At 41.9% G+C, this 12715-nt stretch overlaps 1 protein-coding gene across 1 annotated transcript; it reads right to left on the bottom strand.

Annotated features, from left to right (window-relative positions):
* Positions 1–2326: 2326 nt before the first annotated feature.
* Positions 2327–11530, bottom strand: LOC125311228 (stonin-1). The gene is made up of 4 exons (XM_048269080.1): positions 11232–11530; positions 4297–6244; positions 3382–3584; positions 2327–3080 (listed from the first exon to the last, which is right to left on the bottom strand). Exons 2-4 carry the CDS (start codon positions 6176–6178, stop codon positions 3015–3017), a joined length of 2151 nt encoding a protein of 716 aa, XP_048125037.1. The 5' UTR covers positions 6179–6244; positions 11232–11530; the 3' UTR covers positions 2327–3014.
* Between the last annotated feature and the right edge of the window lie 1185 nt (positions 11531–12715).

Genomic DNA, 12715 nt, shown 5'->3' with positions numbered 1-12715 from the left:
TAGGCTTCCGTTTTAAACTCCTCTGTTCACCTTTCACTGCTAGAGAGCTAATCAATGGATCCTCACTTTGCCTAATCTCTCATTTTCCAAGAATATCTGAATATGGGCAATTCCATGCAAAGGTCATTCTTACCATGGAAAAAAAAAGTTGTGCATACGCAAATAGAACTGTTGTTAAAATCTTCATTTAGGTCTATATTTTATTGTTTGTAACTGATCTGATTGAATTTGATGGAGAATGACACTCTTTTTACATCATAAATATGGTGTGCAACCATACAGAAACAACTTTTTTTACATGGTAATATTATACATATTTCAAAAGTGGATAAATGGACCCAATGTTCAAACAAATTGTGTCATTTTACAAATTCCAGATTGACAAGGGAATGATAGAGCAATGTCTATGCTCAGCTTGCCTTTAAGAGCACAACTCCTTACATTTGTAAGGCTTTTGTTTTTTTAAGTCAGCAAGTTCCATGGCCATGTCACATCCATAACGTTTTATAGGAAAAGTTTATGCTACACATACAGTGTTGATGCGACAATGTCCATAATGTCTGTGCAAAGCTGATTTATATCAATGTAAAGTGTGATGACCAAATTGTGCCCCTTACTTACTTTTAAAACCTTTAATGGTGCGTTATGGATGTGAGGTTATGTTACATGATGTGAATTTACAAGACTGGGGACTTTATTATACCTCAAAGCCGATAAAACGTCTGTTCTGGTGGCATGTCAGTTTCAACGCATTTCAACTTAGTGTTTACAATTGATATTTCAAAGATTATTAGGTTGATCAAAACCACAGGGAGGCCTTGCCTAACCATTAGCAAAACAAACATAATATTAAAATACCTCCAGTGATTAGCCATAGCCTATTTTCAAGTGGCCTAATAACGAAAATCTGAGCGATTATCTTCCTATAACTGTCATACTAATGTTGTACAGTAACTGGATTATCGTGTTAGCTGGTGAAGATGGCTGACTTTGCAGCTGGAGTTAACATAGCAACCTCCTTCTGTTGCAGATCTGTTCAGCCTGCCGTTCACGTCTGCTTAACACAGTTTAATTTTAAATGTGACGCGATATGACAGCATTTGAAGTGTCAGGTCCTCTGTAGCTAATACCCACAGAGTAACATGAGTAAGGGCAGCAATAAACTAGATGTACCGCATAGCAGTACAAAATATGACCGCCTCTCAGTCCTGCATATTCTCTTCGCAAAAATAAATCACGCTTGTCAATTTGTCTCCATCTCCTACTCCTGCAACTCATGTGCATGTAAATGAGTGTGTGCATATGTGAGTTTGCTTTTGTTTATAAGAGTGTGTGTGTGTGTCTGTGTGTGTGCATGTGCGTATGCGTGCCTGTGTGTTTATGTGTGTGTGTGTGCGTGCGTATGTGTTTGCATGCCCACATGCGTATGCGGGCCTGTGTGTGTGTGTGTGTGTTTATGTGTCTGCATTCATGTGGGTGGGTGTTTGTGCATGTGTGTGTGTGCTTGCCTGTCTGTATGTGTGCGACTGTGCGTGCGTGTGTGCACGTGCGCGTGCATGTACTTTATGTGTGCAAATCACAAATGAGTGGGTATGGGTTAGGTTCATGTGGGCTCTTGAGACTAACATACCATAAATATTTTGTCATCTTAGGTTACCTTGGTTCAGGTAGGGCTAGTTATTTAGGGGGAGTGGCCACCAAGTTTCATGTTCCCTGGTGTTTCAGTAACCCCGAATCACTGACCAAAATTGATGACGGTAAAAAAAAAAAAATGTATTTCTTTTTATATTTTTTATGACTTGTTGTCCTGATTCTTCCTGTGGATCTTAGTGGGCACTGAGGAAGCAATAATTTCATCGCTAGTTTTTCATGATTACTATTTCAATTGTTTCATATCAAAATTCACTACTTAATTATATGTTTTATGTAGTTTGTCGAGGACCGGTTCAGACACGTCACATCCATAACGTGAAACAGTCACATCCATAACGCCAGTTTTTCCTTCATAATGCATTACGAAAATGACGCATAGTTTCAAAAACACACTTTTTGTGTTCATTCAAGTCTCCTCCATGGTACATATAATCATAGTTTCGGCAGTTTCCTTTAGAATTCACAGATCACAAAAGTGTGTCCATTTCATGTCACATCCATAACGCTGATAAAATGCCTTGTATTCTTAGGATGAAATTGATTATATGAAATTTGAGGATTTCTCAGTATTCAGAGGACAGAGGTTGCATTAAAAGTTATGCAAATTAATTCACTGATACTAATTTTGCCCCCACTCTAAGGCATTTTGTGATGCATGATTAAAATAACACAATTGCAAATAAAAAATTTATTAGCTTCTTTGAGTTATTGAGAATAAACATTGTAGTCTAATTTCATACAATACAATAGATCAATTCTGTTGGCTTTACTATGTTTAGCACTATACACAAGTTCATGTAGACTATGGACTTTCAGTTGCTAATTTTATCAGTACTTGCAGAAAGAATGGTTAACATAGTGCATTTAAAATGTAGGAGAAGATGTTTAAAAACAACCTGTGTCTAAATACAAGCCAATTGGTCTCTAAAGATTATTGTCAGTTAGTGATACTGTTATTGCATTGTACATTATTTCTAGGCTTCATATAAAAAATAATTCAAGTTCCCTGTCAGTAAGCAATCAAATGTCTTAAAGAGGAATGTAAAGTGCAATGCAGCTGCAAGAGTGGGGATATAAACTTTGCATAACATGCATCAAAAATATCACCAGTTTGTGGCGTCTTCATGTAAAATACAGTTTGTATTCATGCTGGAGTAATATGGTTGGTTCAAGAATAGGCAGAATTCTGTTGGATGTTGTTGAGGTGTTAAATAACACGATGCGCCCAAGAGACATGATTCTAAAGCCTTTACAGCTATGTTTCTCTGGGTCCAATTTCGTCAGTTATCAGAAAGAATATATTAGAGCCAGCTTAAAGAGTCCTCCATCTTTGCTCCAGAGATTCTCTTGCTCCTGAATCTTTACTGCATCATGCAATTTGACTGTCTCTGAGACTCTGTTTCGATCCATTTCTTCTCTATCTCCACCTGCAAAGGGAAAAAAGCATAGCTTTAATGAACATCAGTATGGATCCTCTAACAATGGCTTCTTTTTGCTATCCCTGCCATATTTTCCTCATCTATGCATTAGTCTTTATTATTTCACAACCCAGCTGATGACACTTGAACTTGAGTGAAGTAGTATAGTTAAGTAGTATTTCAATGATAGTAAATTTACTACATTGAATTAGTAAATTCAATTTTCATTTTTTTTTTTGTTAGCAGTAATGTAACTTACCATGTTCAACAACTTATGCAACCATTACTGTACTTCATCGTGCACACTTACCTGGCAGTGATAGTAAGCTCGACTGCTCACATGCTTCTGTGGTTGAATGTCACTCTCTGTGCCAAGAGATCTCACCCTCGTTTGGGACGCAACTACGTCAGCAACTTCACATTCCACAGTGGCAAAGGGGTACCAGTCAGTTGGGATCTCCTGGTCAGACCCAAGCTCCAGCTTGCAGGAGAGGGAATGTGGGTGGTTCAGTGCTGCAAGAAGCAAGCATGTTTTGAGTTGTAGTAATGCCTTAAAACCAGCAGGGGGTGTACAATAGCATTTTATGCCAAATTATTTCACATATGGTTATGCCAGGGGTTTTCACTTTTTTTGATATGTGGACAAATAACCTCTTAGATTTCCATTTTGTCAGAATAAGTGAACAACTAGGGATGCAGCAATTTCTTTCAGCAAGTCTTGTCTATTTCAGTGACAGTCACTAATTCTGAAAAGAGATTAGGCCTCAAGGATATAATAACAACAACGGATATAATAACAGAGGCGGTGGGAAGGGTAATGGGAGGACGTCTAGTGTTTTAATGGGGTAATGTGTTATTTATGCAACAACAAAATCTGTCAGCTTTATTTTAAAACAAGCTTTTTCTGCATTCTCTGCATCTTGATCTTCTGTTTCAAGATTATATTGCTTTCTATATTTACTTTCTATAAATTCTTCAGGTAATACAACAGAAATTAAATGCTTACAAACCTGACATTAGGCAAATTATCTTTTCAGTGTTCTTTCAGAGTTGACACGCTTGTTGGAAATATTTTCATTAAGAATAAGAAATAAAAAACATCATATCTCCTCCTTTTGTGAACAGTGGTGAACAATGTAATGTAGAAACAACTAAAGTAATGTAAAGCGAGTGATGAAAACAAAGATCACGCTGTCAAGACCAACAATGAGGGAAAGTGTCTTACCCATATTCTTAGCAGGTAGTCTGTCAATTCTCCAAACAATTGCTCCATACACATTCTCATACTTGACAGTGCCAACAGACACTTGCATGACAGGATGAGACTCAGGCATATTGACAGAGCCAAGACAGGTGTTTCTGTTCATACGAGACTTTAGGGACCTCTGCCGTAGCAAGGACACAGTGCGGGACACCTTGATCCAGTCCCCTGGCACAGGCACCCGGATCATTACGTTTTCACATAAAGGCTGACCCTCAGTTGTTACTCCTATGGATGGGAAAGATGACGACGTATTAAGGAAGGCCTGCAGCTCCACATAAGCCCCTTGGACGGTAACTAAGGCCTTTATGGAAAAGGGGAGGTCACTGCACGCAAACGATAACGTCTTGTAACGCATCAGCTCCACTCTGCAAGCATCCGGAGGTGAGAACTTCACCAGTCGTGTGTTGTTAAATTCAGCTTCTTTTACGCAGCTGTGGAAGTGGCAGTCTGTGATTTCCATCCAAACATCATCTTCTTCTTCAGACCCGTAGCTCGAGTCCCTCAGCAGCAGCTTTTCGTCGTTCAGCGCCATGAAGCATTCACCAGGACCGTTCAGGAAGGCCAGACAGTGGATACTTGTGATGGCTGCCTTCTCCAGTGTGGCTCCATCCTTATCAAACTTCATCCAAATGTCATCAGCTATCTGCAATGACATCTCCTGCTCTTCATAGTGTTTCCTAGGTTGGTGCAGGGGTGGAAGCCTCAGCAACTCCTCCTCGAGAGACACAATGAGGTCCTCCATGTCTGCGTGGTCTGTGGTGCCAAACTTCAGTAGCTGTTCCACCTCTGCCTCGTGACTCACCTCGGGCTTGGGGTGGTAGCGTTTGCGCTCAGTGTAAGTCACATGCTCGATCTTCACAGCGTGAATTTTGCGGGGCTCGCCGTAACTCTCCAGCTTGGGCCCGGAGAGTCGGCAGTGAGGCAGGAGCTGAAACTCCTTGAAGGGTTTATCCAGGCCCTTCTCGTAGTAAAGCTGCAGGACTCCACCAGGCAACAGCTGCAGGTAGATGGGTCCCCACTGACGGGAAGACATCCGATTTTTCTTCTCTGGGATCCTCAGCATCAGCGGCCAGCCATGTCTCCTCTGGCTGCGGAACAATCCCTGAGGAACAGAAAGCACTGGCTTCCCCCCAGTTCCCTCATCTCTCTGCTCTTCCACACTTGGCTCTGTCCTCTTACTGTCCTCTGTGTCGTCTTCCTGCTCTCCATCTCCCTCGACAGCGCGTAAACGCTCCAGTTTATGGCAGATGTACGAATAGGAGCTCTGAAGGTGGGAGGCGGGGGGTGGCTCATAGCCCTCCTTGGTCCTGATGAAGAACCGCGGCAACGTTGAGCCAGACTCTGAATCCGACGAAGAGCTACCAGAGTCAGCATTGTGACTAGTTTCGCCCCAGAAGGGATTACAGTGTCCCAGGTCATTCTGAAATGAGGGGAAAGGGCTGGTGGAGCTCTCTGAGGAGGGGTGAGTTGTACTTTGACCTAGTCCTGAGGACGATAAAACTGTCGAGGGGGAGCTGGAAACATTGCTGAAGAGGTCTTGTCCCCGAGGGCCAAAATTGAAAGGGGAGGCACTAGTAGGAGTCTCTCTGACAGGTGTGCACATAGGAGTGTTACTAGGGACACACATGCTGCCATTCAGGCCAAAGTTTATTTGGGGGGATTCAAGGGCACCGCTAAAGCTCCATGATTGATCTCCCGGGGGCGGGAGCACTAATTTGAGGCCATTGGGGCGTGGCAAGGACCTGGGGGTGGAGGATGAGGTCTGTAGCGGTTTTGGAGGCGAGGAGACAGGGGTTCCCTCATCCTCAAAGGTGACCCAGTTGGGATGGTTCATTGAGCACATTCTTGGTCCGTTGGCATCAGCACTGTGTGGCAACCAGTGACGTATGCTTGTAGTCTGTATGATAATCTGTAGAGAGAACAGGCACCACATTAAAACCACACAGTAATGATTTTGTCAGATACATGTCAGAAAAGTGTTTTTTTTTTTTGTTAAACCTATGGTTGAGTCTATGTTAGATTGGCATATGGGCATTAGGCAGCATAATAAGTGAAATCCACAAATTCAATATCCACATGTATGGACCCTTTCAAGAGAGTTCCATTATCAGCATCATAGTTGGCCCCACAAGACTTCCTTTTTAACATTCCATATGTTATCTTAATGCAGAGGAAGTAGATTGGGGCCCAAATAGAATGTTCAAGCATTGTTTTTGTTTACCTTGTTGAAAGGGTCCATATTTCAGATACAAAGGATAGGGTAGGGGATTTATCTGGTGTTTCCTTGACTTATTGACTTATTTTGTGGCGGCCCACCACAATATCAACATTGACCACCACACAATGATTTTCCATGTTGTACTATTTAAATTGGATGGAATTCGTTCATTGTAGAGCTATGCGCACCTTTGCACAACCTTCCCTTGTCTCAACAAACCTACATGCATGTTTAAAGAAAACATTAACAATCCTGCAATTGTTGGCATAAAAGTCGACTGGCTAAATCATGCTTAAATCTGCATCATAACCATATTGCGCTAATTCAATTCTGTGGGAAACACGGTTCTCACAGTGGCCGATCAACAACCCAGCCTATATCATTACACAATCTGATGCAGGATACAACAGCAATGCACAGTTGGCTGGTGGCAGTCGCAAACACACAGCATGTTTTACCCGGGATCCGCAAAATGCCCAAAGATATAAATACCTTGGTGAAGCGCACTCTAAGCAAAGCCAACAGCCTGAAAGCCCAACCAAAGAGCCAAAGCAGCAAAGACGTACATCATCTACAGAGCAGCCTTCAAGACCTGGTGTTTTCAAGCAGGCATGGATGTTCCTTCATCTTTGTTTTGTTAAATCAGACCCCACCAGACCTTCAACAGTCAAGGCTCAACAGTGTCTGGCATCCCAGACCCACCCCACTCCACACTCATCATGGGTTATTAGGACACGTCACAACCAGACGTCAACAAATACCAGAAACACAGTGACAAGAACTCGCATATCAAACAGTCAAATGAGGTTTTAGCAGGGTTACCTGACCCCAAGTAGTGAGAGCACCTCAGCCATAACCATTGGCTTGCCTTTTCAGTAGCTTCAAACAACTCCTTTAAAGGATCTTTCAGTGATTGTCCTTGAAAACCAAAATCCAAAATAAATGTTTTGGCTGACTTAGGTACAAAGCCTCTAACATCACTGGTCTTTTATGTGCTTGATGTGTGTATTCATACACAATGGACCCTGCTAATCATAGAATGGTGAATAAACTGTGTACACTGTGTGCACACTCCCTTATTTAAGTGCTTTCCTCAAGTAGGTGTCTAAAGTATGAGGCCATTCTTTACAAGTGTATGATGTCACACCATATGCATACAGTCTGCTGGCAGTGGTGAAATCCACAGTGCTTCAGCATAAAAAGACAAATCTCAAAGTGTAGTAGTCTGCTTAGAGACATGATTATTTCATACACCATGTTTACTGTTTCTATCCCTTAAATACATCTGATTGGTAATGCCATAGAATGAACTACAGGCCACTTTAAAATAAGCAAAGACCAGATTCGTCACAGAGGGATATTATGTTTGCACATGTGCCCCTCTGCACATTTCTGGGCCTTTCAACTGCAGTTTTTCATACCAGGAGACCAACTGGCTTCTGTTACTCTGCCAGCTCTGACCTATTCTCCTATGACTGCTGGTTTAACTACATTTAATTATTCAATGGCACAGCATTAGCCTTTGCTCCCTTTGTCTGCCCTTCATGTTAATATTTTATTTGAACCAGTTTTCTCCAAGCAGGCCTAAGTGAAAACATCTGGAGGACCAGAGGACTGTTCTTTCTCAGAGGCCAGGCGTGGAAAAAAATGAGAAGGAGAGAGGGGGAAAATGCCCAATGCCACCGCATTCCGTGAGTTCAACTCGGCAGATTGTGGAAGTGTTTAAAAATAGCCGCTGGAATCAGCTGGTGACTGCTGAGTAATGTCTGAATGGTGCCATCAAAAAAGAAAACCACTGGAAATATCAGCACAAAGAACAGAAGGAAATCTAACATACAAGCATGGAATACAGTACAGATAGGAGATTCAGCCCATTTAAACCCAAAGAGATAGGTGCTTGGTTGGAAAGTACAAAATGTCTTTCCTGTTTTGTGTACAGCACACCAAGCTTCACTGAGTTGCACAAAAATATAAGGCAGTAATTATGATGATTATCAATGATGGAAGAAAATATGTCCAAAGTGTGAGTTGTGTACATCCTTTAATCTTTGTGCTCTCCGTATAGGGGCACAACAAACTATAAACAGAAGTTCCTAAAAGGGCTATTTACTGTAAGAAAATCCCTATAAAATGTGCTTCCGCATAAACAAATAAAGAGTTGCATTGTAGTATTAAACCCTCTCCTTTACTACTGCCACTCTGCTAGATAAGGTCACATTACAAGACGGGACTATAAATAAGCAAGTGTACTATGGATGTTGAACTATGACCTTAACCCCTAAGCAGCAAAGATCTTTCAAATCTCCTCAAAACTCATGGAGAGACTGTGGCCTAGTGTGATGCAAAGCCTTTATTGGAGGAGGGGAAAAATGTTTCTCTCTGAGGAAAAACCAACAGACCTTCCCCAGAGTGAAAACAGAGGAGGGAATAGCACTGACCCAGTTCCACAGCTGCCAGTTGCCGCTCTCCTGAACAGGGAGGGCAGATAAATGAGAGGTTACAGAATCTTTAGAGACCAAAACAGACATTCCTCACATTCCGCTGGGACGAGCACCAAGCGCACAGGAAATGCCAGTTCTTCTCACTACTGCACATTTGCACATGAAACAAATAGTTCATCTTACAGTTAATAATAGTTCTGAATAAACCCATGTGCCCCTCTGCTCACAAACTCAGAGAGCTTAAGCTTTGCCACAAAGTTAAGTCAAATTGCCATTATTTGGTTCTGTCTACTCCATATGGGAGGGGAAATAGAGTAGACATTTGAAAAGTGCAGGTGTAACATTGTGGGTTTCCTATACATGGGTTAAGATGTGTCCTTCAATAAAAAGAAAACTTCATTGATGAAAAGCTTTTAGACTAGGACTACAACAGGCTTAATCGATGCAAAGGGAACTGGCCCTGGATGTTTTGTCAGTTGGCCTACTAGGCATTAAGGTATGTCCTACAAAAGAGAAGGATTAGTAGGGCCTAAATTAATAACATCAACAACAAGAACAACTCCCTTTATTTGTCATGGATGAGTAGCTTTGTATTAATGGCCAAATATTGTTGTGTGACATCTCCATCATGGGATGTGCTTCATGCCTCAATCTGTGATAACTCCCCCACAGTATATTCATACTTCTGCCTTCATCTTCTAGCCAATTTCAGCAAGAATGGCCCTCCCATCTTACATTTGTCTCTATTTACGTCCGCATGACAACAATTACTGGTCAGTGATGGATATTGTTCTATTAAGACATGAAATGGGAAAATCCCATGGAACTGATATAAAGTAAATGTCCATGAAGAATGTCCAAGAGTATGAAACCAGGGTCAGATATAAGGCCTACATATCTACACAAGCTGTTACATTTGTATTTCTAAACCATTTTTTTTATAAAATTGCCATCTTCAAAAGCCACGTCAGATCTGCCCTGTTAGATAATTACAAAGGACAACATGCCAACAACATTGCAGCGTGCAACTACATCCCCTCTCTAAATTCAGATGAACTGAGTGTGACCCTGCACCAGGGGAGGATGTTTATTTTCCTCTCTGTAGATTTTCAAATACTCTGATTAATGGTGGCCTACCTAAGTCTATAAAAGCCAACTAGCTAAGTATAGTCCTGTAATTGCTTGTTTCCAAGCAGCTAAAATTCCTCATACAGTAACTGAAGCCTTAAGAGTTCATTGCCAGTAGCCTGATTCATCTGGTCATTTTAAACACTTAGACATCATGGACTACACGACTTAATAGACTTGTATTTGGCATAGGCCAAATTTTGTAAGATATGACAATTCAAAATCCTGGAGAAGAGCAAAGTTACATTATTCCTTTATTAGGCTACACTATACCGATTAGGCCTGAACTGAATTTTTTTTAAAAGGTTGAGGTTAAGGTTGAAATGCTGTGCTTTTGTGATCCTGCGACTAATTCCAAAACTACCCATAAAGATTATATTTGGTGCTTGGCAGAAACCTGCTAATGTGAAAATAAACTAAAGACGACTGCTAACAGCTGACCGTGCCTGATTGGGACCATATTCAGTAGATAAATGGCACTGATGGCCTAAATATTGAGATTAACAACCATCCCAAATCCCAACATCCCCCAAGCATGGAAACTATTACCATTACCTAGGCTAGGCTACTCTAGAACGGACTGTGGTATAAACAACTCAGGCATGCTTGGATTCACTGAGCCGGGGCAAAAACAACCCACGCAACACTGATGGAGGAGAAAACGGTCACGAAAGGATAATGATGCTCGTCATGGCCAGCGTTACAACTTCTCTCCCCTCGATGATAGAGCACAAAACAGCTGTTAAAACAAATAACACCATGACGTCTGTAAGCTAATACGAAAGTATACTTGCTTCAATACGGGATAGGCTACCGTTACTAAAAAAAACACACCCAAAACTCAAGACTGAGGAAGGAATAATACGGAAGGAATAGAAGGAATATTATATCAAGTAGGCTATTGCAATCCTCAGACGCCCCAAGCTGTGCTACGCTAGGTAAATAAAAGTGAGAAGAGACATTTGTTTAGTCGTCAACCAGTAACGAAACAAAGTAACCTAACGGTAGGCAATGCGTGTGGAGTGCGGTCCACAGCGCAGTCAGTTATAAGTTTTCTTTACTTCAAGTGGGTCATTTAACTTTTCAAGAAAAACGAGACATCAACTTACTTAATATAAAAAATGCCGAGCTTGAACCGAAGTACAATTCAAGTCATTGTCCCGCTGTTGTTGCCAACTCCTCGTGCGGATGCTCCTGGTCCGAAATTGACCGGATTCAAACAAAATGGCAGAGATAGTCTGGCCAGCTGCTGCAATGCTGTTCGCAATTCCGTCTCTCCTCGCTAACCAGGGCTGACGAGAGGCCCAGCCAAACAAGAGGCTCTGCGATGGAATGACTGTAGCCAACGTAGCACAACCCTATCAACCTCCCCCTCCCAACTGGTGACGACTGTCTAGCGGAATCCACCAGAAAGCTGTGTGAAACTTCCCTAGTGGACCGACTAGCATCTAGACAAACAATGTGGACACGGTCTGTCTCTTCTTTTTCATCTCATTAGAGTGAAGCAGTGATTGTTATCCTCCAAAAAAAACATTTTCCAGCTAGATCTCAAGAGGTTGCAAATTGCATAGGCAATGGCATAGGGTGGATTTGCAGGGTTTGCGTTGGCTGTCTGCTATTGTTTGTTCCAGAGGTGTTTCTTCGCCTTTCTTTATTTCAGCCTACTTTCAGTTTCTTCGCCTTTCTTTATTTCAGCCTACTTTCATTAGTTTGACAGATGAACAGTTCACTTCATCTACCCCACAGTAGAGGACAGTTTAATGATCCAGACCGTCAAATACTGTTGCCCTCACCACACTCCAAAGTCAAAATACAGCAGCAATTAAAAGTACGGAATGAGTGGGGGACAAGGAATGAGAGTATCTAAGTATTACTGTAATTCATTAGAGAAGAGACGGCTGAACGGCAAGAACTAATTAGAGGGCCCAATAACCACGGTCACTGCCGGGGTGGGGTTGGGAATACAGATGGGGTTTTCCCCATCCCATCCCATCTGATCTTCAGCAGAGCATGTTAGAAGTCAAATAGACAAATATCAACACAGAAGCTTCTAGTCCACAGATACAATGTCCTACCATTCCATTAATTTAAATCAAAGTAGTAATTTTTGTATTGGTGTGGTGCTACGTGGCGCTTCACCACAAGTCTCTACCGTGTTGCACACATTTACAGACATCAGTCAGTCTCAAACATGAGCCACAACAATATATCATATATAGGTTATATATATACACAACTTCCTATGTACATATACTAACAAAGTACAAAAGAAAAGTGATTTTGAACTCCTGAAGTGTAACCATTGAGCACAGTTCAATCATTATCATCCTTTAACTAACCACAAACCAGTCTCTGAAAGCAAACATCATGGCCACAGCATTACAAGAGTGTGCCCATGATGGTAAGGTACCGGGGGCCTTCCTTGGACCTTCTTTCCCACAGAAAAGCAAAGTGGGGAGTGGGAGGGGAGGGAGGGAATCCCTGCCAACCCCACAACACAGTCAGTGTAGAGCCCCCTTGGGAGCATGCCCAAAACAAACACAAAAACAAACACAGAAGAGCCAGAGGGGTGAGAGAGTTAGCACAGCGCTGG

The sequence above is a fragment of the Alosa alosa genome, chromosome 18, assembly GCF_017589495.1.
Source record: "Alosa alosa isolate M-15738 ecotype Scorff River chromosome 18, AALO_Geno_1.1, whole genome shotgun sequence".
In the NCBI taxonomy this organism is placed as follows: Eukaryota; Metazoa; Chordata; class Actinopteri; order Clupeiformes; family Clupeidae; genus Alosa; species Alosa alosa.
This window is presented reverse-complemented; position numbering and strand designations above follow the sequence as displayed.

What these genes read in the sequence shown, in the direction of transcription:
- LOC125311228 (XM_048269080.1), bottom strand. Translation starts at nt 6,178, where the DNA reads ATGTGCTCAATGAACCATCCCAACTGGGTCACCTTTGAGGATGAGGGA. An exon ending in ACTACCTGCTAAGAATATGG is followed by an intron (nt 3,585 to 4,296) that starts GTAAGACACTTT and finishes TGCTTCTTGCAG; the next exon opens with CACTGAACCACCCACATTCC. An exon ending in GAGCTTACTATCACTGCCAG is followed by an intron (nt 3,081 to 3,381) that starts GTAAGTGTGCAC and finishes TTCCCTTTGCAG; the next exon opens with GTGGAGATAGAGAAGAAATG.